The 27,269-nt window shown below is 39.7% G+C and overlaps 2 protein-coding genes across 2 annotated transcripts in view; one reads left to right on the top strand and one right to left on the bottom strand.

Moving 5' to 3' along the window:
* Positions 1-27,269, bottom strand: part of MED12L (mediator complex subunit 12 like) — a gene marked incomplete at its 3' end in the record, with an annotated part of 335,349 nt that overhangs the window by 203,896 nt on the left and 104,184 nt on the right. The window contains exons 12-15 of the mRNA XM_008057491.2: positions 24,122-24,248; positions 22,033-22,247; positions 20,317-20,421; positions 19,342-19,518 (exon numbers count right to left, since the gene is read on the bottom strand). Of these exons, the coding sequence (XP_008055682.1) occupies positions 19,342-19,518; positions 20,317-20,421; positions 22,033-22,247; positions 24,122-24,248 (624 nt within the window). The remainder of the gene's footprint in view (positions 1-19,341; positions 19,519-20,316; positions 20,422-22,032; positions 22,248-24,121; positions 24,249-27,269) is intronic.
* Positions 13,501-14,478, top strand: GPR171 (G protein-coupled receptor 171). The gene has a single exon (XM_008057447.2). The coding sequence runs from the start codon at positions 13,522-13,524 to the stop codon at positions 14,476-14,478; it is 957 nt and encodes a 318-aa protein (XP_008055638.1). The 5' UTR covers positions 13,501-13,521.

Genomic DNA, 27,269 nt, shown 5'->3' on the forward strand with positions numbered 1-27,269 from the left:
GCAATGTCCTATGTGATAGTATGGGGAAAAAATATGACGATTAAGAAAAAGACAAAGACAGACAGACAGACAGACAGACAGACACACACACACACACACACACACCCCAAAACATGTATTATTCTCTTAGGAGTGGCAGAGGGACACAGTTTTCTTTTATTTTTAACTGTGAAGTCCTTTTATTCCAAATCACGTCTAGGTATATGTTGGAAGCCTCATAAACAGAAAGGTATTAAGTCCATGGCTTTTTTTCAGTGTGTTGTTTTTGGGGTCCTGCTATGGCAGGTTAGGTAGGCTGGATTCACCAGGGTAAAATTATTCACCAGGACAGGTACACTGTGAAGGCCACAACAGGCAAGACAGCAGCAAAAGTGCCTGCGGTCTGCCGGGGAGACTGTTTTCTGAAAAAGAATATTAATTTCAAAAATCAAAAATGTAAATAATAAGTGGGAAACTGCACATAAAATGAAAATTCACACATCATGTTGTCTGAAAAACAAATGAATTTAACATGTAGAGCATAGGATATGGTTGCTGGCTTATGAGTTATCAAAACGGTATTATTCCTCTGCTATTAACTGGCTAGAAGACATTCAGCCCATCTTTCAAACGTTCTTCCCAAGAGTTTTTGCAGGTAATGTTTGCTTCTATTTGAGGCTTGACTGCATATATACTAATAAAGAAATTATTTTTAGTACTGTCAATTGTTTTCTTAATAATCAACACACATGAGAAAACATTACCAGATTTCCCCACAGTCGAGACATAGGTGGTTTCTTTTTACGTTCAATTTCACAAGGTAATATAAGGAAGATAGTCACATAGAGAATTCAAAAGTTCTATTTGGCACTGACATTTCAAAACTAGTCTTTCATATGCTGTAGGACCTCATCATATTTTAGGCAAAACTCAGAAAACACACCCAGTTGAGGGATAACTGGCAAGGTTTTACCCTCTGTATCTGTCACCACCCTAACAACTCCCAACTCTAGATCAGACAGCCTCTTTTCACCACCACCACACCCCCTTCTCCAAAAAGTCACTGAGTTATCATAAATGTGCTGGATAAACTAAGCTTGCTATAACTATTTGGCTAAATACGTTTGCAAAAAATTCTAGCTTTGTTTATTCTTCACGACTCCCTTTGGCCAGAACAAATGAGCAAATACTAGGGTTTTATCCAGGCCACAGTAAAAAATGAAGGTATAAAAGAGAAGGTGAGTAGCACCTCACGTGCTAAAGCAGCCTCACGAAGGGAAAGGGAGATTCTTCAGGAAACGACATGCAGTGCAGATAAGGGTATTGCAAAGCAACAGTTGGGTAACAGTCACTACATGTTAGAGCTTTCAGGTCTGGAGTAAAGTCAAGTGGCAGAGCATTCTGGTAACAAAAGTTCCTAGAAGTCACCAGCACTAGAGCAGGTGGGCAACGGGGAACACTTCCCAGGTCCTTCTGTATAAAAAGCCATGGTGCAGCCCCTCCAGTCCTCTGGACGCCCAGCGTGGCTGACAATACCAGTGCCTGCTGTAGCAAAAAAGGTGATGTCAGCACGGCTGTAAGAACACAGGGGAAGCTGGCAGTGACAGCAAGTAAAGCTTGTGTCTCACCAGGAGAGGCCAATGGGCCCTAAATAGAGGAAATAACTCAGTCAGTTATTTCCTCATTTTTCAAGAGACACAAAATCACAAACTGCTAAGTCCTGGGAGTTGAAACTGACACCATGGAAGGCAGACTGAAGAAACAGTACAAACCCAGTTCTGGCTCCAGAGCTGAGCCTTAGCCTTCACCTAAAGTCACACCCACAACGTTGGACATTCAGGCATGTCAGTCAATGAAACTGCTGGGCCAGCATTGAAAAGAAAACATACCTGTGGCTAAAATAGGACATGCCAACAGTTGTCCTACAACATTTGGAACACAGAAATCTAACAGGTGTTCAAAAGTGACTCAGGACCACGACTAAATATCCCCCTTAAGCAGAAATTGTTACATTCTCTTTACCTGAACTAAGATTTCGTTTTGATGCATATTTGATTTAACTACCTATACAAAAGTGTTCTAAAGTGTTTTTATAAAAGGAATATTTGAAACAAGAAGAATCAAGAAACAAAGAAATCATAGAAAGATCATAATCATACAAAAAGATTGAACATGAGCACTTTGGGAAGCTGAGGAGACTGAATTGCCTGAGCCCAGGGGTTTGAGACCAGCCTAGGCAACTTGGTGAGACCTCGGCTCTACAATAAATCAAAAAATTAGCTGGGCATGGCAGTGCATGCCTATAGTTCCGGCTACTTGGAAGGCTGAGGCAGAAAGATCGCCAGAGCCCAGCAGATCAACACTGGGGTGGCCGTGAGTGTCCCACTGCATTTCAGCCTGGGCAACAGAGCGAGGCTCCACTCAAAAAAAAAAAAAGATTGAACACATGATACCTACCCATTTAGGTGGGTGAGCCTTGCAATAGTCTTATACAACATAGTGAGACCTCATTTCTACAGAAAATCAAACACTTAGCTGGGCATGGTGGTGTGCACCTGTAGTCCCAGGTACTGGGAGGCTAAGGTGGGAGGATCACCTGAGACCAGGAGGTTGAGGCTATGGTGAGCTATAATCATGCCACTGCCCTCCAGCTTGGGTGACAGTGTGAGATTCTGACTCTAAAAAATAAAAATAAATAAAAATGCTGTCATGACTAGTGCTCATCTGTTGGTCATCTCCTCAGCTTCTACCCTCTTCTCCCAGCAATAAAAGCAAAACTCATTTTTCCCTGTTCTCGGTCACACAGCTATCACAGAGCTGGACCTATCCCCCATATCAGGGGACGGCCATAAACAATTCTAGGCAAATACCATGTCTGATTCCACTGGCCACAAACGAGAATGGAACATGAACCAATTTAACCCAATGAGAGCAAGACCTAGGATTCTGAAGAAATTCTCTGGAGGGTGTGCCATAAAGATGAACAGTCTAGAAGGACTTCTTTCATTTGGCTCCCACAAGAAGAGAGCCTGGAGTGCCCTATGAGTTGAAACTGACACCAAGGAAGGCAGACTGAAGAAATGGTACAAACCCAGTCTTGGCTTCAAAGCCAAGCCTTAGCCCTCACTTAAGCCTCCCCCACAAAAAAGGTTTATTATATAAGCCCAGCTTCAGCTGGATTTTGTGGTTTTGGTGGGGGGGCACATACTGATGAGAAACTTGATACACTGGCTTCATCTAAAAGAGTATATAGAAACTCTAGAAAACACCCTCAAGCTAAGCTTTGCCTCTTCTTGTGATGTTAGTAAAGCACGTGCCATTGGTTCTATATTCTGTCCTTAACCTTATTCCTGCCACCTATGTCCCTCAAGTAACTCTGGTGGAAAAAAGAAAGTGTATACATTAGAGATCTGTAACATCAAAAGATAACAGGGTATAAATTACAAACATGACAGGGTATAAATTACAAACATGACCACCACACCACACCACACCACCCTCCCGCCCCCAAGTGGCACATGTCTCTTTTGGCTAGGCAGCCTGTGAGGGTTTGTGTGTTTCGGACTCTGTGGTCTTCAACAGTAAAAGTCATTATTTCCCTTTGGTCACCTATTTTCTGCAAGACCCAAAGCATGCAGATTACCATTTCATGGCAGGACAAGCCCCAAAAAGAATTGTTTTCCTTCCTTTCCCGTAAGCCACTCTTCAAAATGTTTTAACTACCTGAAGCGCTGCTTGTACAAAATGATGAAATGTTGTATTGATGTGTCTGTGGTAAATATATATTATAAATGTTATGTATAAACCAGCTACAGAGAAGAAACACCTAAGGTGCTCCCAAAAGCAGTTTGGAGGTTTTTAGGAGCTAGGAGGCGTTACTCCAGTCCTATTTCTTCCCCACCCACCCCACTTCAATGGAAGCTGGGGTGTAGGCTTGAAGGGAGTGTTATAAAAATAGACCATGTCAGTAACAACAAAATATATGACAAGCAATGTCACCGGCAAAGCTCATGAGACTTCTTGTTACTTCTGAAGGCATTCGTTATACGAGGCCATGGTCAAAGTCACAGTTAAGATCTCTTTCCCAAATCACCTTACCCGACTTCCCAAACATTCTCTCAAGAGATTTGGGGACTTATAATGCAGTAGTTTAGACCAGGGGTATACTTGTCCTTTATCAGCCTCCAGCTGTCACCAGCCTTAACCCCCATGGTATCAGCGAGGCAGGGGAAGCCCGCAGTCACTTCCCCCTTCTCTCCTAAATCCCCATCACTCAATGACCAGCCATGCCTGCCCCGAGTGCACGGTCAAGTTCCAAGGGCTTACTTTCCTATCATCCCATTTCCTGACACAAAAGAACACCAAGAAGACATGGCTCTCATCATTCCCAGACACCATTTCATATTGCTTAAAGTAAATACTTGGTATTCTCTTTTCTAAGAGTCTCTACCTTTAACTTGCAGCTGTTTTCAAGCTGTTCATTATTTATGATCTATTTTCAACCATTAGCTTTCTGAAGGGATACTAGCTCTCTCTGGTACCTTGTTGACTGAAATAAGAAGGTAATCTCCATTTTGTTTGTAAAGTAAAATTTCGACTCCATATCAGATTCCATTTCTTGTTTAGAAGAACATGCCACTATTTTTTAAAATCCCATGACAAGGGGAATTTTTTTATGTGGTTAATATTATGAAGGCATGAAGGCAGTTAGGTAAAAAATAAGAAAGAATGTCCTTTATTCATAAGAAAGCCGGCATTTCCATCAATGCTACTCAAAATAAGAGCTCCTTAAGTGTTTACAAAGTACACAAAGAGGTCCTAGTTAATGACTGATAAAGCACAGAGGAATAATTAGTGCCTAAATGAGCAGGAATAAAATAATCAGCCTACGCTATATCACATAATGAAGTAGCACTAAAAAACTGACAGACAGTAAACCAAATTCTTCTTTTTATTAACCACACCTGCCTCTCTCCTCAGACTTCCCTTCCCAGGGCTGAAACCTCAGTCACCTCATCCCACCCCACCAGGCAGGGATTACACCCCTGCGGATCGTCTAACCACCCAACCCTGCCAGTGTAATCTCAGCTCTACACGGTCTCACGCCCAAAACGACTGCAATCATTCCCTCACTGGTGGTCTCTCCTCTTCCACTTTCTCTCCTAACCCAACAAACACTAATGCTGGCACATTTACCTAACACTGCAAGAGAGACTGTTTTTCTTCCCCCATTTTTGAATTTTATTTTAGATTCAGGGGGAAACATGATGTTTGGTACATGGACATATTGTGTAGTGGTGGGGATTGGTTCTTGAGTGGCCCATTCCCCCACTAGTGAACACTGTACCCTATAGGTAATTTCTGAACTCTAATCGCCCCCCCTTATGTCCCCGGTGTCTATTATTTCCATCTTTGTGGCCAATTAGCTCCCACATGTGAGTGACAACATGCAGTGTTTGGTTCTTTCCTTGTATAACCATGCACTCCTTGCTGCTTGGCTATCAAAGTCCCTAGGAGCATTCAAGATTTGGTCTCAGCCTTTTCCTCACATAGATGCTGGTCAGATACCCCAAGTCCTCGGATGCTCTGACAGACCCCAACACATGCCCCCACACCCCAACTGTCTGTGTCATCCCCCAAGCATGCCACCTTTCGGCTCCTTCAAAGAAGCTCCCTTCCCTTGACCTCAGTCAGGAAGATTACACTTCCTAGAGTCCCACAGGTTCTAACAGCATATAGTAGGTGATAAGGAATCTTATCATAATCTCCTCCACCATAACCCTCTATATCATAACCTTCAAGTAGTAATAAAAATATAGGAGGAGAGCTCAGGAGGCAGCCTAAGACCAATAAATATTTTCTGTTAGAATTTTTCATACACATGCATCAAAAAAGATTCACACATGTACCCCTTGAATCTAAAATTTTAAAAATTAAAAAGTCTTCCAAGTAGCTGGAACTACAGGCATGTGCAACCACGCCTAGCTAATTTTTTTTTTTTTTTTTTTTTTATGATAGAGATGAGGTCTCGAACCCATGGGCTCAGGCAAAGTGCTGAGATTATAGGTGTGAGTCACCATGCCCAGCCTATAAATAAACTTTTAAAAAAGGATTCACTCAGTTGTGCATGGTGGCACATGTCTGTAGTCCCAGTTACTCAGAAGACTGAGACAGTAGTATCACTTGAGCCCAGGAGTTTAGAACTGTAGTACACTATGGCTGCACCTATAAACTGTCACTGCACTCCAGTCTGGGCAACATAGCGAGATCCAGTCTCTTTAATAAAAAAAAAAAGTCACTGCACTCCAGCCTGGGCGACAGAGTGAGACTCCAACTCAAAAATAAAAAAAAAGATTCACATGGTAAGGGAAAGGGAGAATTTCTCCAACAATCTTTCTCCAGGAAAGTAACTACATAGTTTGTAAAATGTGTTTGTGCTTTGAAAATGCATTAGTCATAAATTCAAAGAAATGGATCATAACCACTCAAATGGAAAAAAAAAAGCAAGCACTTCAGTGACTAAAAAGAAACAAGATAACCTTTAAAAGTTATTTCTTTTGGATTTCCCCCCATAAATTATTTTATAACCACGGATCAAACAGCAGTCATACTTCATGAATGAAAGGTAAAATGAAATGTATGTCAACCTAGTAACCCTGTACAGTCAATAAAAAGGCAGACAACCAAAAAAATCAGCAAAAAGCATGACAGGGGAATATATTCAGTCATTCTTCTAGTTGAGTACACATTCCAAGAATGTGCAAAAACAACCTTCACATTCAAATCATCCCCAAAGTTGTAGTCTCTATTTTATTTCAAAGGGAAAACCAAGGCAGAGTTTAAATAATACAGAAACAGTAACATTTTTAAAAGGTGTATGTCTGCATTTCACTTTAAAACTATGCTGTCCATGCCAGGTGCAGTGGCTCATGCCTATAATTCCAGCACTTTGGGAGGCAGAGGTGAGAGGATTGCCTGAGTACAAGGGTTCAAGACCAGCCTGGGCAACTTGGCGAGACCTCATCTCTACAATAAATCAAAAGAATAGCCAGGCATGGTGGTGCACACCTGTGGTTCCAGCTACCTGGAAGGATGATGCAGAAGAATCACCTGAGCTGTGGTGGCTGTGAGTGTGCCACTATACTCTAGCCTGGGGTGACAGAGTGAGACTCTGACTCAAAACAAACAAACAAACAAAAACCACGCTGTCATCCGGCCAGGCACAGTGGCTCATGTCTGTAATCCCAGCACTTTAAGAGGCCAAGGCAGGAGGATGACTTGGGCCCAGGAGTTCAAGACCGGAGTTAGCATTAGCAACATAACAAGACCTCATCTCTACGAAAAATCAAAAAGTTAGCTGGATATGATGGTGTGTGCCTGTAGTCTCAGCTACTTGGGAGGCTGTAGGGGAAGGATTCCCTGAGCCCAGGAAGTTGAGGCTGCAGTGAGCCGTGATCTTGCCACTACACTCCAGCCTGGGCAGTGGCTATCTACCCCAACATTCACTTTCTCCTTCCTCATGGGTTCCGATGGGTTTCCATGCTATGCTTAAAAAGCCAATTTTTAAAACATTGAACATTAAAAGCAAATACTTCTAACCGAAAAACTATTGTTTGGCATTTGTGTTCAATAAAATCAAAAGCATGATTTGTATGCATGGGAGAACTGACTATAAAAATATTTGCTGTCTCACTTCATGACTTGAAGGACAACTTACTTTTAATTTTTATTTCACACATACACATATACATGAGAGTATCCAATACCTAATAAAAAGTATTGTCAAGAGCAAGTTAAGGGAAAAATAACTTCACCTCACTTCTTCCCACTTGGGTTTCTGAAATGCTGGGTTAGTGATGACATGCAATTTCCTGGAACCCTAACAAAATACCCTCTGAAAAGCACGTGTCCTCCATGAAACAGATAGAAAGAAGTGGCTTGTGGAAAACCAAACGGAAATTGTGTAAAACAAAACAAAACACGTTATTTCCACTGTGAATAAACACACAATTGGCACAAAATTGCAGGCTGCCTAAGCTAACTCTCTAAAGGAAGACTATGATTAAGTTTCACTATTAAAAGATGAGCTCTCACTATTCCAAAAGAGAAATAGAACGTGAGAACTAGGGCGTTTTGTGCTGTCCCATTTGGCAATCTAACACAAAAACTGTGGCCTTAGTAGATTTTGAGAAACAGCTGCTTATACTTTTCAATTTTGCCTGTAACCCTAAAGTGAATACCTACCTAAAAAACAAAAACTGAAACTTTGTCAAAAATCTTCCCAGTTTTCCTTCACACCACGTTGAAACCATTCACAGTTCTGTTTGCAGTCGGCTCCGTCCACCTCTAAATTCTCTTCATTCCATCCCTTCTACTCTCAAGTGGATGTAAACCCTGATCATAACTTCTCGCGTACCTGCCTGCAAATGTGTCTTTTCTACAAGTGTATCCTTCAGTGAGTCCTGTCCAACAAAGAAGCACATGTATGTTAAGAGGAGGATCATTTCCTAGCACGATTATGCTGAAAATTCACACTGGTTCTTAACTAAAAATCAAATACAAAGTTGGAGAAACATATTATTTCCCCCTTTAATTTGTGAACAAATATATGCACACACACATATATCATTGGCAAAAGTCATCATCATCACAAGAATCTGTGAGAATGTCAGACTATCTGAAACAAGTGTCCATTATCACCATACACATCCTTACATTTTTTTTCAAAAGTCCCCTTAGACTCTCCCTAAATTTTTCCCAGCTAGACATTTCTTATTTAGTCTTTCCAGAGGTTTGGTTTTTAATTTTTTCTTTTAAGTTGAAGTCTCACTGTCACCCAGGACAGAGTGCAGTGGCATGCTCCTGGTCACCGCCTCAACCTGCTGGGCTCAGGCGATCCTTTCGCCTCTTCCTTCCAAGTAGCTGGAACTACAGGCACGCACCACCATGACCAGCTAATTTTTTAAATTTACTGTCGAGATGAGGTTTCGCCAAGTTGCCCAGGTTGGTCTCGAACCTGTGCGCTCAGACAATCCTCTCACTTTGGCCTCCAAAAGTGTTGGGATTATAGGCATGTGCCACGGCACCTGCTGAGACTTTTCTTTTTCAAAGCTAATACCAAAGGATTCGTTTTCAATTCTGGAGGGTTTCTTCAATTTTTTTTCTTTTTGAGTTACAGTCTCACTCTGTCACCCTGGCTGGAGAGCAGTGGCACACTCACAGCCACCCCAGTGTTGACCTGGTGGGCTCCGGCAATCCTTCCGTCTCGGCTTTCCAAGTAGCCAGAACTGCAGGTATACTCTACCATGCCCAGCTAATTTTTTATTTATTGTAGAGACATGGTCTCAGCAAGTTGCATGGGCTGGTTTCGGACCCATAGGCTCAGACAATCCACTCAGTTCAGGCAATCCACTCACCTCAGTCTCCCAAAGAGCTGGGATTACAGGCTGAGTCACTGAGTCCAGCTGGCAGAATGAACATTTAAGAAAACAATTTAAATGCACACTGAGGGGATCCTTTACATATAATCTATTAATTACTAAATACCTGTCCCAATTCATTAAGCTATCAGTATCAACTTGACAAATACTTATTGTCTCATAACTTAAAAAAACAGATACAACATATTTTCAATTAAAAATTACAAACTGCCTGTAATCCTGCGCTTTGGGAGGCCGAGGTGAGTGGATTGCCTGAGCCTGCAGGCTCGAGACCCACCTGGGCAACTTGGCAAGACCTCATCTCTACAATAAATCAAAAATGAGCCGGGCATGGTAGCGCACGCCTGTAGTTCCAGCTACTTGGAAGGCTGAGGTAGAAGGATCGCTGAAGCCCAGCAGGTCAAGGCTGTGGTGGCAGGGAGCAGCTACTGCACTCCAGTCTGGGCGACAGAGTGAGACTTCAACTCAAAAAAAAAAAACAATTACAAACCATAAAATAGTATGTACAATATAATATTTTAAGTGGGCATGCATAAGCACAGAAAACTTTTGAAATAGATGTACCAAAAATGTTCACAGTAATTATCTCTCTGTATAATGTCACTCCTCTTTTATTTCCAGAATTTTCTACAATGAACAAAAGAAGAATAAAGATAAGTAAAACATACACTTTAGCAGACTCAGTTAAATCCTGTCTTTTTTTGCTTATTAACAGCTGTCTCAGCAGGGACACAAACTGAAAAAATATTTTTGAATCATAACTTTGAAACGCTGGTGAGTATCACTAGGTATACTGAATAAATATCTGCTTAAACACCTTATACCTTTAATCCCTTTCAAGGCATAAACACTGAAGTCTAGGTACTACAATGGCCAGAGGAAAATCCTTTCTCCAAAAAAATACTGACAAACGAATTGCTTGAGAAAACATGCATGAAAGTGTTTTAAAACTTTTTATTTAGGAGACGTTCATACAGTTAAACTATCTGCAAACCACAGTTTCATCTACGTCAATATGCAACATTTTAAAACCACACAAAAAGGAAAGGAAATGTTTAGTACAGCCAGCAGCAGACCTGCCATGGGCTCTGTCTGTTGCTGCAGCTAACCGACCAGCTCCTACTTCTCTGAGGACCTGCAGCTGGGCCCACGGAGGCTCTCTGAAGACATCCCAGGTATGTCTTTTTAAATACTTAATATATTCAAGTACATTTCCATGGAAGACAGATTTATGATTTTCAGTTTTTAAAGCTCATCAGTAGAAAAAGCTAACATGTAACAAAGTGTTGTGTAAGAGGGCCCCCATTATTAAATTCTCAGTAGGTCTAGCCGTGAACAGCACCCTATTCTTCCTCTATCTGATGTCCCCATCCACCTGCCTCAAAACAACAGCTTAATTTATGCCAGGCTGGTTATCTAAGCGAGCATAACTACTCAAGAATTCAACTTTATAACTGGACAGGTAATGGCCGTGTTGTAGGTCTTCACAAGAGGGTATAACAGGGCTTAGAATTACTTTCCTCTACAAACATTACTATGGGTAATTTCAAGAAAATTCCACTGTGCTTTCCATAGAAAGAAAATATAATGAGTTTATTTTCGAAAAAATGAGCACTCTATCCAAACTAAGAAGACATTTACAATCTTATCTTAAATTTACAATCTTATCTTAAATTTGCCAGAATACCTTTAAGTACCTCAATTTTCCACTGGCTAATAATTAGTTGGCCAAATATCTATTGAGCACCTAGTTCTCCAATTTGTGACAGAGAACACAGGATGCTATTATAGTATAATTTAACCTCTCTTTAACATAACCCCAAACTTTAAATAAACAGATATGCTTTTCATTGATCTAGATGACAGTTCATAAAAGCAATATGAGACACTCCATGATTTTCAAGTATTATTAAATGATTAGTTACACTGAAGCTATTTTAAATAAACTACTCGTGTACAGCATAGTCAGTTCTAGTTTCAAATAAATTAATCAAAATAAAGTACTCTGACTTTTCTCTTTACCACATAAGTCATTAAATAAAGTGAGACTTCACTGTATGGTTGTACAAGCGATCATGCACCGAAAGAAACACATTGTTATGTAAAATTTAAAATAAAAAAGTGTAAGCCAAAATCCTGGCACTTTGCATCTGAAGTGGAGAATTAGGGCTCAGTGATAGATGGTAGGGAGAAACTAGGTTACAGGAACTTTTCAAGTACACTCAGTCTAAACTTGCCAGATGGAACCTAGGTTTGGTTATTAATTATATACGTAGTAAAATGAAACGTCAAAATACATAAAAAGCCTAAATTCTTTTTACTAGTATTTAGGAACAAAAGTTAAAATGAGCATTATATTTTAGCTCTTTTACATAAGAATTGCTTAGAACATAGTTCCTGCCCCACAGTAAGCCCTTGGTAAAGATTGGTTGCTACGATAATCATTACCATCATCACCATTACTGTTGTTACTGTTGGACAGTGTTTCGCCATGGTTTTGAACGTGGCTTCTGAGATCAGACTGATGGGTTTGGACTATAGCTTACCAGCTCTATAACCTTGAGTATTTAACCTCATTACACCTCAGTTTTCTTATCTGTAAAACAGGGATGATAATAACATCTATTTCATAGGAGTGATGAAATACTAAATAAGTACAGGGAAAGTACTCAGCACAGTGCCGAACACAAAGCAAGTGCTTAATTATTTTCACCGAGCTTGATAAATAATGACATGATTTATGGATCCTAAAGTTCTAACCTAGGTAGGAAAATAGAAAGGGCATGCACCTTTTAGTGACACTTTGTTGATCATAATGGTTCTAAGGGTATGTCTTCTACTTCTGGGCCTTTGCCTCAAAACCCACAGTGAAAGAAAAACTCGCTCAAGTATTAAAGCTAGATATTTTTATACAAATACAACTGAGCTTCTTTGATGACGTCATAACCAATTAACATATGTTCATGTTCTAGAAGATTTTAAAATATACTTTTCATGAAAAGCAGTTACTCAAAAACACTGACATGGAAACATCTATACAAACACTGTCCAATAGAACTATAATGCAAACTGCAAAGGTCATTTAAGTTTTTCCAGTAGCAGGATTTTAAAAAGGTACGGGAAACAGGATAAATTAATTTCAATAACGTATTTAACCTAATATACCAAAAATATCGTTTCAATTTGTGCTCAATAAAAATACATTAATATGGTATTAAAGATACTTTACTAATTTTTGTACTATTTGTATAAAATAGCATAATTTTTACTACTTGCACTATTTTAATAATATTTTGTACTAAATCTCCACTATCCCCTGTGTATTTTGCATTTAGGGCACATGTCTCTGTAGATTGCCCACATTTCAAGTGTTCAACAGCCACATGTGGCCAGAGGCTGTGGTCCTGGACATCATAGGTCTACACTGTCATGAAACTAGAGCGATGAAAAGGGAGGAGGTTAGCATCAGTTCAGGACCAGCTTCTAATCCTTCAACTCTTTCTGCTAAAAAGAAAAAGGAATTTTTGTTCTGAAAATGTTCTAGTAGGACACACAATAAAGGGCCTCTTTGTAAATAACACTTTTAAGTCATGCCATGCTTTTCTGTCACTCCTTACCGTCCCTGTCAGCTTTATGAATCTAGGAAGGGGAAAAAAATCAGCCTCAATGAAAGCTCTTCAGACTCAACCACAAGCCTAGTTTCCTCTCCTTCTCAGAATATCAGTTCACTTATCTCCTCTGCAAACTAACTTCCAACTCAGTTACTAACAAAAGAACCACTAGAATACAAAAGCCTGAGGTCAAAAATATCCCTTCCAAAAGCAAACCCACACGGAATTTCCTAAATGTCACAAAATCAGACAATTAGAAAACCCAGGCTTCCTCATAATCTAAGATGTTCTCATCACCAGGACACATGGTCTATTGAGTTCACCAATAAAATTCTTAAGAACTAGAAAGATAATGGTATTGTAAGCGCAAATATTTTTAAACAAAATAGTTTTTAATTTTAATTACTAATCTCCTTTCCCTTTTTTATTTTCACAGACACTTTGGATTTTTTTTTCCCAATTGACAGGGGCATCTTTACTTTCCCTTCAAGATGACAAACAGTTCCTTCTGCCCAGTTTACAGAGATCTGGAGCCATTCACATATTTTTTTTATTTAGTTTTCCTCATTGGAATTATTGGAAGTTGCTTTGCAGCCTGGGCTTTTATACAGAACAACACGAAGCAGAAGTGTGTGAGCATATACTTGATTAACTTGCTGACGGCCGATTTCCTGCTCACTCTGGCATTACCTGTGAAAATTGTTGTCGACTTGGGTGTGGCACCCTGGAAGCTGAGAATATTCCACTGCCAAGTGACAGCCTGCCTCATCTACATCAATATGTACTTATCAATTATCTTCTTAGCATTTGTCAGCATTGACCGCTACCTTCAGTTGACACACAGCTGCAAGATCTATCGAATACAAGAACCTGGATTTGCCAAAATGATATCAACCGTCGTGTGGCTCATGGTCCTTCTTATAATGGTGCCAAACATGGTGATTCCCATCAAAGACATCAAGGAAAAGTCAAGTGTGGGTTGTATGGAATTTAAAAGGGAATTTGGAAGAAATTGGCATTTGCTGACAAATTTCATCTGTGTCGCGATATTTTTAAATTTCTCAGCCATCATTCTAATATCCAATTGCCTTGTAATTCGACAACTCTACAGAAACAAAGACAATGAAAACTATCCAAATGTGAAAAGCGCTCTCATCAACATTCTTCTAGTGAGTACAGCCTACATCATATGCTTTGTTCCTTACCACGTTGTCCGAATCCCATACACCCTCAGCCAGACGGAAGTCATATCTGACTGCTCTACCAGGATTTCACTCTTCAAAGCCAAAGAGGCCACGTTGCTCCTGGCTGTGTCAAACCTGTGCTTTGATCCCATCCTGTACTACCATCTCTCAAATGCATTCCGCTTAAAGGTCACTGAGACTTTTGCCTCGTCTAAAGAGACCAAGGCTCAGAAAGAAAAATCACGATGTGAAAACGATGCATGAAAGACGGGATTGTTCACGCTACCACTTCTTGCTTTATCGGACCATCAAGAGAAGAAAACAATCTCAGGAAGAACAAATACAAACAGCAAGCAAATGTGAACTGGATAACTTAGAAAGGCTGTTTCTAAATGCAAGCCAAGTTTGTACTCTTAGTGTTGTTGATAATCCCTAGCCCAAATAATTGTACGAAATACCTACAGTCTTGCTGAACCAATGTAAAATCCTGCAATATCCTTAAAATCCAAAAGAGGTCTGTGACACAGACTCAGAGGTATTCATAAGGCATTCATTTAAATGTCTAGAAGTGACTTCTTGATAAAAAAAAATATGCAAAATAATCTCTATGTAAGTTGCCATAAAGCCCTTCAGCACCAAAATTTTAAAGCCTTTTAGATAACTTTAAAAAAGAGAGAGAGCAGGTTACATGAAACCACCTGTGCCTGATTTATTTTTTAAAACTTTTATTTATAAGAGGTTTGGAGATATACAGATAATTTTGAATGCATTATATATACTTATATTGCACATAAAGGAGATATATATATCCTACTGTGAGCATTAATACATCTAGTGATTTCTTATATTTATTTTGTACTGATATGAAATACATAAGCCTGATAACATTTTCAGGGAGAGTGATAAGTCATATTAACTATTGAACATATTGTTTTGGAACTAGAAATACACATCAAAGGTATGGAAAAATAGTATACCCCAACTCCAGATAGCACAGTTATGCTAAGAACATGTACAGGCTGGGCTGTCAGGTGCTGCTCAGGTCCAGAAAGATGAGCTTGACTCCAAAAGGGGCCAGCAGTTTAAAATATGAGCAACTCCAGCTCTCAGGGTCACAACTCTTTGGTCAAATTATCTCCACTGGGCCAGGCTCAGTGGCTCATACCTGTCATCCCAGCACTCTAGAAGGCTGAGGCAGGAGGATCACTTGAACCCAGGAGTTCAAGACCAGCTTGGGCAACATGGAGAGGCCTCATCTCTACAAAAAAAAATAATAAACATTAGCTGGGCATAACGGCACGAGCCTACAGTCCCAGCTAATCAGAGGGCTGAGGTGAGAAGATCATTTGAGCCCAGGAAGTTGAGGTTGTGGTGAGCCATAACTGCGCCACTGCGCTACAGCTTGGACAGCAGAATGAGAGTCCAACTCAAAACGCAGAAAGGATTCGATACACAGCACTAAGCATAAGATATATTAGGGAACTGAACATTGGAAAAGTTTAGATAAGCAAACATGAGATGCTGTGTTTATTTTTAATTTCATTCATAAATTCCTATACAAAAACAGTTGGTAATCCATTTGCATGAGCTGCAGTGATCAAGTAAGGATGTTCCTGGAAGTTAGGAAAGTAAGTTGTTTCCAAACTAACTTTTACATTGAAAGAATCATTTTCTGAAGCTTAAAATTCCTATCTACAACTTTATAAAAATATTCTGAGTCTAAAGTGAATAATAAATGAGAAAACGCACAAAATGCCTATCACAAGACTTACAACATGGTTACGTGCTGCACAAAATATAGCTAGCTAGTAGTAATGACAGAAACTCCCAGAAGCATCACACATCTGACACAGTACAAATGACTCCTTACGTGACAGGCTAGTAGAATACATATGAGGCCAGGCGCAGTGGCTCAAACCTGTAAATACCAGCACTTTGGGAGGCTGAGGTGAGAGGACTGCCTGAGCCCAGGGGTTCAAGACCAGCCTGGGCAACTTGGCAAGACCTAATCTCTATAATAAATCAAAAAACTAGCCAGGCGTGGTGGAGCGTGCCTATAATTCTAGCTACTTGGAAGTTTGAGGTGGAAGGATCGCCTGAGCCCAGCAGGTCAAAGCTGCAGTGGTCATGAGCATGCCACTGCTCTCCAGTCTGGACAACACAGTGAGACTCCAACTCAATAAAAAAAAAAAGAAAGAATGCATATGCACTAGAACCTGTGTTTGCTGGTAATCTCCTAAACATGTTTTACTGATGGGAAGATTAAGACATTATTTACATAACAGCATACATGAAACTACTGAATTGTTCTGAATCTTTGGTCAATCCCCTTTTAGTCTACTCTCCTTGGTCTTCACTCACTAGGGCTACATATTAGAGCCAAGGGAAGATAAAATCCTTTTATGAACCATATCTTACAATCTGCTTATGTGCCTGGTAAATTAGTCAGACTTTCCCTTTTTATTAAGGGGAGAAAAAAAAAAACAGATTCTCAATAGCATCCCTAATGTCAATGTTATATTAGCATATCCTTTGTTTCCCCTAGCTTCCACTGAATTGTTCTCATGATAAAGGAGGATTTAGGACAACTGGTGGTGAAAGGCTATTAAAAACATGTACCCTAGCTAGGCTCAGTGGCCAGCCTGTAATCCCACGCCTTTGGGAGGCTGAGGTGAGTGGATTGCCTGAGCCCGCGGGTTCAAAACCCGCCTGGGCAGCGAGACCTCATCTCTACAATAAATCAAAATATCAGCCAGGCGTGGTAGCGGATGCCTGTAATTCCGGCTACTTGGAAGGCTGAGGCGGAAGGATCGCTGGAGCCCAGCAGGTAGAGGCTGTGGTGGCCGGGAGCGGCCACTGCACTCCAGTCTGGGCGACAGAGTGAGACTCCAACTCAAAAAAAAAAACAACCGTGTATCCTACAGTATCAGTTGTTGAGCAGTTCTTTTGTGATTGCATCACAGTTTAATTATCTCGTGATGCATCCTGAGACTTGGTCACTGGAAAGAAATCAAACTCTTTCCTCTAAGGAAGAAGACAGTCCTGAGAATGCTAAACACTAGGGAGGACTGTGAAGGAAAGGCCACAGGAACAGCAAAATAAAGATGCTGAGACTTAGTGCCCTGCTCTGACACCCAGACACATGGAGGATAGAGACCTGCAAAGCTCTGCTTACCCCAAAGAGGAGTATATGACCGTCAGCCAGTTTCAACCTTTTTGAACATTTTGCTATATTTGTTTTATTTACCTTCTCCTTTTTTCTGGTTTTTGTTTTTTTTTTTTGAGTTGGAGTAGCATTCTGTCACCCAGGCTGGCGTGCAGTGGCACGCTCATGGCCACCACAGCCTTGATCTGATGGGCTTAGGCGATCCTTCTGCCTCAGCCTTCCAAGTAGCTGGAACTATAGGCACATGTCACCATCCCAGCTAATTTTTTTGTGATTTATTGTAGAGATGAAGTCTCACCAAGTTGCCCAGGCTAGTCTCAAACCCTCAGGCTCAGGCAATCCTCTCGCCTCGGCCTTCCAAAGTACTGAGATTACAGGCTGAGCCACAGCGCACAGACATGTGTTTTTTTTTTTTAAATGAACTTCTTTATTTTGGAGTAATTTCCAATTTACAGAAAAATTGCAAAATAGTACAGAGAGCTCCCATATGTCCTTCACCCAGTTTCCCCTAATGTTAGCAAATTACAAGAACTACAGCACATTTGTTTAAACTAAGACGTTAATGTTGGTACAATACTATTAAACTCTAGACCTCAATACATACCCCGTTTTATTCTGAATATTTTAAAAACAAGTCCCAGGACACATGATGATTCATCCATGAATTGTTCAGAATGAAACATCTCTGAAATATGAGGCTACCCTCTCCATTCCCTTAAATAAATTGTGAGATTATTCTATTATATTGTAAATGAATGAAGTCTATAGTAACAGTTGAAAACTGTAAATATACTCAGGCAGTGAAAGAGAACAAGTTTTGCCAAGTTTTTACATAGCCGTGAAAATAGAAAAATTAACAAAAGGGATTTCCAGTTGTAATAAGAAGCAGTATATGGGTTTAGTAATTTTGAAAGTCTTTTCAGAAGAGGTTCCAAAATACCAAAAAATAAATGACTTTCACAAAATACTTAATTTACAGATCAAACTCCTCAAAGTCATCAAGAAAGTAACTAATATACCTATGAGTACATTTTTTGACACATCAAAGTAACACCCATTAAAAAAGACTAAAATTGCACTTAACACAAAAATCCAGGGGGGAAAAAAAGTGAACCCAAGAATAAAAAATGTTCACAATTTTTGGCCAAATTTTTATTACTAATATCAAAAAACTAACTTTGTCTCCCCTTAGAATGAAGCATGCTATTTTGTTAACACTCAGACACTAAATTTCCTGGCAAGCATTTCCCATTTGCTATCCAGTTCTTAAATTCAAGGTCTAAATCCAAGCCTATCTCACATGTCACCTCTTCTATGAAGTCTTACTCAATTTTTCAACCAAATGCTCTTATTCTCCCCAATACTCATTCTTTCAGAGTAGAAGGGATCCAGGAATGTCAAACGGTTCACCTTCCCGTGGGTGTCTCAATTACTGCACTTATCTGAGTGCTTGTCATTTCTAAATGTTTGTCTCCTTCCTATCTTTTTTATCTTTCCTGTGCTGCAAAATTCTTATTCATCTGCATAATACCAAAACCACCTACCCTATACAGTACACCTAAAAACTACTCAGTAAACTTACTTTCAAAGTGGAAAATAAACACAAAAAGGAAAACACATTTAGACATCATTTGCAGTAACTCAAATGCTCTTTAATGACAGGATACTAATACAGAAAATTTCATTTTCTGATCCGTAGTCAAACGTGTTACTCACTGCATGACTGGGAGAATTTCATTTTCTAAATCAAACCAGCAACTAATATCACACCACAAATTTGAACTCCATCCATGCATAAGCGGTAATATCAGATTTACAACAAAAGTAGCAGCAAAGGCAAAAAAGCTCACCAGCTATCATTATGTAGAAGTCAAGAAAATAGATGAGTAATCAGACATTCAATGGCCAATGATCTTACAACAAGATAATTAGGGTGTAAATGAACTGAAGCCATGACTTACCAGAGGTATAGGAAAATGTGTTGCATACTGTAAGTGGCGGAGGAGGTCGTAATTCGATGGAAAAATTAATTCCCTCGTTTTTTCACTCTTCACCAACTTCTCTCCATTAACTGACATTCTTCTCCCCAGGGAAGTGTTGGCGTTCTCACAGGACTCTCCAGGCATGGGAGAAAAAATCTAAGTCATGTAAAACAAATGTTGGAGATTGTAAATGAAAGAGAGCAAAACTAAACCACAGTGCTATATAGCAGGACAATACAATAATGCCTTTTCCTACTTAATGACGGAGCAAAGAATATGAAGCAATTACAAAATTCATATTCAGATCAGTCAGAACCTATCAATCTCAGCCCCCATTCTGAAGATTAAAAAATGACAACCACACACTTGAGAAATATGTCTACACTACCCCGAGAACCAAAGATAAAAACAAACTTATGGGTAAGTGCTGTACTCACAGGGCTGCATTTCCTACAAAAACATATACATAACAATAATTAACTGATAAGATAATGAATAATAGAAAGGTTTTCATCTATATCTCAAACAATATTTTTTATAAAAAGTTATACACTTAGATTCATGAGAAAGAACACAATTATACTGAGTTAAAGCAAAAAAATGCTTAAGTTCAAAGCCATAAAAGCTATTATTTAGAAGCTGAACACACACAGCAAATCAGCAATGAAACTACATTCATGCATTTCTGAGATAATGATGTCAAAATGAACAAAAGAGTCAGTCAACTAGGATGACAGGAGTGTTATAATTTACAAAGAAGACAATGCAACAAAAACTAAGGATGAAGTGGAGTGGCATGAGATGATAATTATACCTTATGAGGAACATGGCAGTATCACATTTATATCACAAATGTACAAGTCTTTCTGGTACGTGGGGCAAGAAACAGATAGAGACAAGTTGGGGTAGGAGTGAGTGGATTCATTGTCAATAAGAATCGAAGGTTGAACCTACTGGAAATTCCGAACCAAAGTCAGTTTTAAAGTCACTCTTGTCTACTTCATCAAAAATATTAGTGGTTCCTGAGTCAATGCCCATATGCGCCATAATACTCTGTTCCTGATAATTGCCGGAGAAAGAAAGTCACGTTGTAAATTTTGGAGTTCATCAAGAAACTGAAGCTAAAACATGACAGTGAGATTTGTAACCATGGTATGCTGTTTTTTTCCTCCATATTCTCTTTTTCCCCCAAAACTTAAAGGAACCTTTAAAACATGCACTGTTCTGCAGAGTCAATTCTTTTCCTTCACAATGAGAAAGCTTAACATCCTTGATATTTTTAGAGAAGAACACACAAACTTTATGATTAAAAACAAATGGTCCACAATTTCCTTCTTTGGGCTGTTCCCTATCACACACTCACAAACTCTTTTTATTAAGAAAACTCCAAGAGTATATCTAAGATATAAGATATTTGATATTCAAGAATAGGAAGGAAAAAGTGAAGAAAACATGTAAGCAGGTAAAGCTACTTTAGTTTTTATGCTTGTAACTTCTACTGTTGCCAAAAGTATTTATATTAAAAAACAATTTTTTAGCCAGGCTCGGTGGCTCAGCCTGTAATCCCGCGCCTTTGGGAGGCTGAGGTGGGTGGATTGCCTGAGCCCGCAGGTTTGAGACCTGCCTGGGCAACTTGGCGAGACCTCATCTCTAAAATAAATCAAAAAAATCAGCTGGGCGTGGTAGCGCGCGCCTGTAATTCCGGCTATTCGGAAGGCTGAGGCGGAAGGATCACCGGAGCCCCAGCAGGTCGAGGCTGCGGTGGCTGGGAGCGGCCACTGCACTCCAGTCTGGGCGACAGAGTGAGACTCCAACTCAAAACAAAAAACAAAAAACAAAAAAAAACAATTTTTTAAAACTCCGCACCATTTGGAAAACAAATCTCAAGAGTATGAATTATGAATCCATGTTTGAAATTCAAATATCAGACTTGTAATTACAAGTACAGCTACTGTTTAAAAATATCATCACGGTATATTGCCCAAACTCTCACAGTTTGTAAAGAACTAGCACAAATTCTCATTACTTTCTACTATTTCCCATCACCATTTTTATCTTTTTTGCTTTGCAAATTTCCTTAGCTATCAGGAACAATATCCAAATCTTTATGATTTGGCAGAAAGTCATGATGTCACACTCATGGCATAAAATAATTTGTTGAAAAGGACACTTCTACCACATTTAAGAAGTAGCGGTTAAATTTTTAGTTAACTGAAATAAAAATATGATGTCTTGTGACTAACAAAATGTCCCCTTATGAATAAAAGAGTAATTCAAGTGATAAACGATACATTGGGGAAAAGATGGCTTAGAATGAAAACTCAGCTGAGGCTTTAGAGTCAAAACAAGTCCAGCTTCAAGGCACAACATTAAACAAAATCTAGAGACTAGAAACATCTAGAGTTGGAAGCATATTAATTCCAATTCCAAGAAAAACTGTATGGCCCTCAAACCCTTGTATTAACAGTTGTATCGTATCCAAAAGGAAATTTTAGAAGACGTAAGTTATAGTCCCAAAGTGTTTTCTTGGTACGTAGAGATTAATGAGTTTCACAGCAAGAGATTACAGCAAAGAGCCACCACCCTTCCACTACTCAATAATCCATCCGAAAATGGATCCCAGCAGAGCTCAGTTCCCGGGGGGCTGAGGTAGCATATCTGGGGTCGTACCTCCATTTTCACATCGTGGTCCTTTGAATCGCGGTCATCTGCATTTTCCCCTGCTGGTGACCGCGGCCGGGTGGAGGCAGTGACTGACAAGTCTCCTCGAGAGATGAGCGTACACATGTAGGCGTCGTGGGAGAAGACATCATGACGGATGAACTCACAGAACAGCAGCACCAGGTTCACAAATTCCACCTTTTCACATTCACTATTTGGATCCGCTATAAAGAAACACATTCAAGCAAGAATTCCTTGAGCCGGCGGGAAAAAACAACCACGATGAAGGCTTGACGATATTTTCACTTATTTCCACAATTTTTCTTAAAAAACAAATAAAGTGGAGGGCACACCTCATCCACAAGGGCACCTGCATGACGGACATTTGTATACCTAACCCTGAACTGTACCCCACATCTTTAAAGTAAAGAAAAATAAAGAAAGAAAGACTTATTGGAAGATTTGCTGAGGCGCTAGCATTTTGTGCAGAACTTACAGGGAGGGGCTGATTATCCCACTATAATTGAAAAGCGGTATCCAGTGGGCTGAGCACAAGTTCAAGTTTAAAGATGGCAGGCCTAACAAATGAAAAACCATGTAAGTACTAATGTACATGTGCAAAATTCCAGGATTAAAAAAAGACAATGGCAAGGGCAGACTGTTGGTCCTCTGGTTTTACCAGTAAAACAGCTCATGACTATGTTTTATGACTTGAGTGTGTCCGTGAACTTGTGGGAATGTGTGTGTACTGTTTCAAAGGAGAATCACCATAGAACCACAACTTGAAATGGTATTTTTTGAAAAACAGTAAGTGGGATCCAATGAAAAGAAAAATTGTATTAAAAAGACACAACAACGGAGCACTGTAATTTTTTAAAATTCATAATCAGGCTACTTAGTTCAAACTATGACTTTCAATATTGTAACTGTACTCTAAAGCTTTGTAACTATACCTCTAAGATAAAGTTAAAAAACGTTAAGAATAACCTCAAAGCTCAACCCCAGGTACCATCACATTCACAAAAACCAACAGGCGTCATACACAGACGTACACAGGGAACATCAAGCTCAGTTCCCTAAACCCTGACCCTGTTTCCCCTCATCCACTAACAGCCTCTCACAGATAAGCAGATTAGTTTCCCTGACAGACAGAAAACAAAATCCAGAAGTAGTAAAGGCATAGGAGGAAGTTTTCCCAAAGAGACAACAGGTACAGAGAAGGAAGGTGGGAGGCAAGGGGCAAATATTTGTCACCCCAGGATGCAAGATAAGTTAGAAGTGATAACTTGCATGCCCAACAATGTATTTTCTGCTATTAGGGATCTCCTCTGCCCGTTCACTTTTCCGCTTCCTTTCCCATGTGTTACTCCTCTCTATAGTCCAACCACTCGCTTGCCTTGCTCTCCCTCCAGCCTAGAAGCCACTCGATAACTTAGAAAGCCCTTTGTCTCAAACACCCTCAAGCCCAGGCCTCACTCAACCCAGCAAGAGGCCCCTACCTTCAGAGGCCTCAGAAGCGGTACTATTTCTTGCTGCTTTACCTCCTTCTGCACACAAGTCTCCCTCTTCCCTCTTTTTCTCCCCTTGCCATCATTCTTCACTTCATGCAGTTTTTCTGTTGTTCCATTTCATCTATCCTAAGAACCTCCCTACTGTATTTTGACATGTGAAAATCTCAAATAATGCCAAGACTACATAGCTCACAGTAGTGACTTTTCAGAAGTGTTCGCTCATAATCTGAACCCTCTGAGTGGTTGTGTTCAGTCTCCCAAGTAGCTAGGATTACGGGTATTGGCCACCATGTCCAGATAATTTTTTTAATTTTTTTTAGAGACAGAGTCCTGCTGTGTTGCCCTGACTGCTTTTTTTAAAATATTAAAATCTGTAAATGCTAAAGTCTTTGAAGCTTGACTGATCTTAAAATTGCCTGCAAGTCTCCATTGAAAACACACCAAAGTATTTTGCCCCATAAAACATACAGTATATCCAGTGTCAAGCACTTTAAATAAGATGCGAAATTTTAAAAAATGAATCAACTTTAAAAAGAAAAAAAGTTCAACCCCTTATTTAAAGTCTAGAAGCAAAGAGCTTTACTTACACAATGAGGGGGCTTGTGTATCTAAAAACCTTAGCAGAACATTCTGGAAAACAGGTAGACTAGATCCAGCAAGAGAGGCTGAAGAAATAGACTCCTTCTCATCTAAGACTTCTGATTCACCACACCTCTACAGATTAAAAATAAACAAGCACGGTTAATTATAGACAATAAGTATAGTCATAAAGGGTCATAAATTTGTTAGATTTTTATAAACAGTCAAGTTCCCAGATAAAACATGTAAAATTAATTGAGATTTCTGTACTTATTTGAGGACCATGAATCATATGTGAATATAATTTCTAAAAGTTAGAGAAAACTATCCCAAAACAATTGAAATACTTTCAAAGACTACTCCTGAAAAACATTATTCATGTGAATTATAAATTCTGTACAGCAGTATGAGTCTCCACTAAATATATAACAGCACAGTAAACTATTCATTATCCCTAGGCAAAATTACTAAAATTAATTTGAGGTTGTCTTAGTTTTTAAATAGTTCATGTTTAGCCTATGCTCTATGAAAAATATGTGGGCCTATATTATTTATTGAATTTGATTCTTTTGTGTTTGTGTGTTTTTTCAGGAGGGTGTATTTATGAGTGTGCTTGGAGAAACATGGTGTGAAATGAGAAAGTAAACATAAAACCCCTAGTAGGATTGTCACTTATTCATCACACTCCACTAATAAGATCTCTCAGAGCCTATGGGAAGTGCCACAGTTCACGAAATATCTCTCGAGAAGTTGTTGTATTCTTGACTTTTTTTGTTGTTAATTCTTTTGAGTCAGAGTCTCACTCTGTCTCTCAGGATACAGTGCAGTGGCACAATCACGGCTCACCACAGCCTCAACCCCCTGGTCTCGAGTTATCCGTCTGCATCAGCCTCCTGAGCAGCTGGGACTACAGGCACATGCCACCACGCCTGGCTAATTTTTTTTATTTATTATAGAAACAAGGTATCATGCCAAGTTGCCCAGACTGGTCTTGAACTTGAGGGCTCACGCAATCCTCTTGTCTTGGCTTCCCAAAGTGTTGGGATTATAGGCATTAACATATATATATATATATAGAGAGAGAGAGAGAGAGAGAGCGCTAGCAAGCTGGAGTCTCATGCTCACAACCACTGCAGCCTCGAGATGTTGGACTCAGATGATCCTTCCTTCTCAGCTTTCCAAGTAGCTGGAACTACAGGTTCGTGCCACCACCCCCAGCTATTTTTTTTTTAATTGTAGAGATGAGGTCTCACCAAGTTGCCCAGGCTGGTCTTGAACCACAGGCTCAGGCAATCCTCTCGCCTCCACCTCCCAAAGTGCTGGGAATACAGGCATAAGCCACCGCACCCTGTCTTAATTTGTATATTCTTAAAGACAGAACTTACTAGATCAGAAATGAAACAGTTTAGTATCAATCAAAACCTTATTTTCTATTCTTTTTGAGAGTCCTTTGTTCCCATTTTTATTATTTATTCTTTAAGATATTAATTATATTAAACTGTTATTTCTATAATCTATCCTCTATTTACGACAAATTCTAAAGATGGTGATGCTTAATAAAAACCAATTATCTTAAATATCTCTGAAAGAATACATTTTCAGATATGAACACATTAAAGCACATTAAGTTTACAAAGTAATCTATATGTGAACCACTTATGAAAATGGTATGCATATGCACTCTGGATTAGGAGGAGGAGAAAAAGGTGCAAAACAGACACACACACACACACACACACACACACACAATCCAGAAGGAGCAATGAAATATTTGACAAGTTCAAGTTTAGTTACTGAAGTTCATACACTGCAACTCACCACAGAGTAGTCTATTTATTCATAGTGCACAGGAAAAAAAAGCTATGAAAGGCTTTTCCTAACTTGCAAATGTGCGATGGGCCCTTTAGTTTACACCTTAACTTTAATATCTTTGAGCCCCAATTTTCACAATATGATCTTTTGTTTTGGTGAATACAACTTTCCCAACAGGAAGAGAGAGATGCCAGTAAAAATGTTCTTTCCAATTCATGTTTTCAATAACCTCACAGGAATTAGGTGTATTATCAGCAACACAGAGAGCAAGCTAAGCTTCATTCAGTCACAGAACAAAAATCCTGAGCATTAACTATGGACTGAGTACTATTCTGGGTGCCAAGGACACAACACTGAACAGGATGGGCAAGGTTTCTGCTGTCGCGCTTCCCTGTGTAGTAGGGTAAGGTAGGTATTCAACAAGCAAAATAGCTAGATTAATGTGTGATGTAATGAGGTGGGTAAAACAGTCATGTGAGAAAGAGTGGCAGGTAATTTCAGGTCACATGGTGATGGAAGACCTTCATAAGGGGACACATGCTGAGCTGGGAAGGAAGCGACAGTTCCAGAAATGGGAATGTCAGAAACAAGTTGGTCATGCAAAGACTGAGGAGCAAAGTATGTCACCCAGAAGAAACAAGAGCAGAGGACCCAAAATAACAGTGAATTTTGTGTGCTGGAGGGACAGAAAGACCAGGATGGCTGGAGCAGAGATCCAAAGGAGAAAGGCCGGCAGGGCCAACTCAGGAAGGACTCCACAGGCCATCAGGAGCCATAGAGACAATTAGTAAAGGAACAATGTGATCGATTTACACTTTGAAAAGATCACTGGCTGCTGTATAGAGGATAGTGGGGAACAGGAGAGGAAGCAGAGAGACGGGATAGGAGGCCCCAAAGCTGTCCAGATGAGTGACGTCGAGGGTCTGGTCAGATCATATGAGGGAAAACCCCCCCAAATGAAATTTATTTATAAAAAATTGTATATTGACTCTTACACGTTTCAACTTCAGTCACATTCAAAGTATTCTCTATTTGATGCAATACACCTATCAAGACACTTTTTCCGCTGCTCAAAACAGTTTTTAAACTCATCAATTTGGATGCTGTTTAGTGCTTCTGCCAATTTTGTTTCACCTCTTCCACATCAGTAAAACTTGTCCATTTTGATGACTTTGAGTGCTTCTGTCATTTTCTGTTTTGCCTCTTCCACATGGGCAAAACATTTCCCTCTGAGGACTTACTTCTTTCATCCAGGGAAACAAAGCAAAGTCTCCTGGGCAAGATGAAGTAAAAAGGGAGGGTGGGGCATGCGGATCAAGTCGTTTTGGGTCAAAAACTGCTGAA

This window comes from Carlito syrichta, unplaced genomic scaffold (genome assembly GCF_000164805.1).
Source record: "Carlito syrichta isolate Samal-C Ts95f unplaced genomic scaffold, Tarsius_syrichta-2.0.1 Scaffold87115, whole genome shotgun sequence".
NCBI classification, from domain to species: domain Eukaryota; kingdom Metazoa; phylum Chordata; class Mammalia; order Primates; family Tarsiidae; genus Carlito; species Carlito syrichta.

Bases quoted from the DNA above. Each gene is read 5' to 3' on its own strand.
- GPR171 (XM_008057447.2), top strand. From the start codon at position 13,522: ATGACAAACAGTTCCTTCTGCCCAGTTTACAGAGATCTGGAGCCATTC.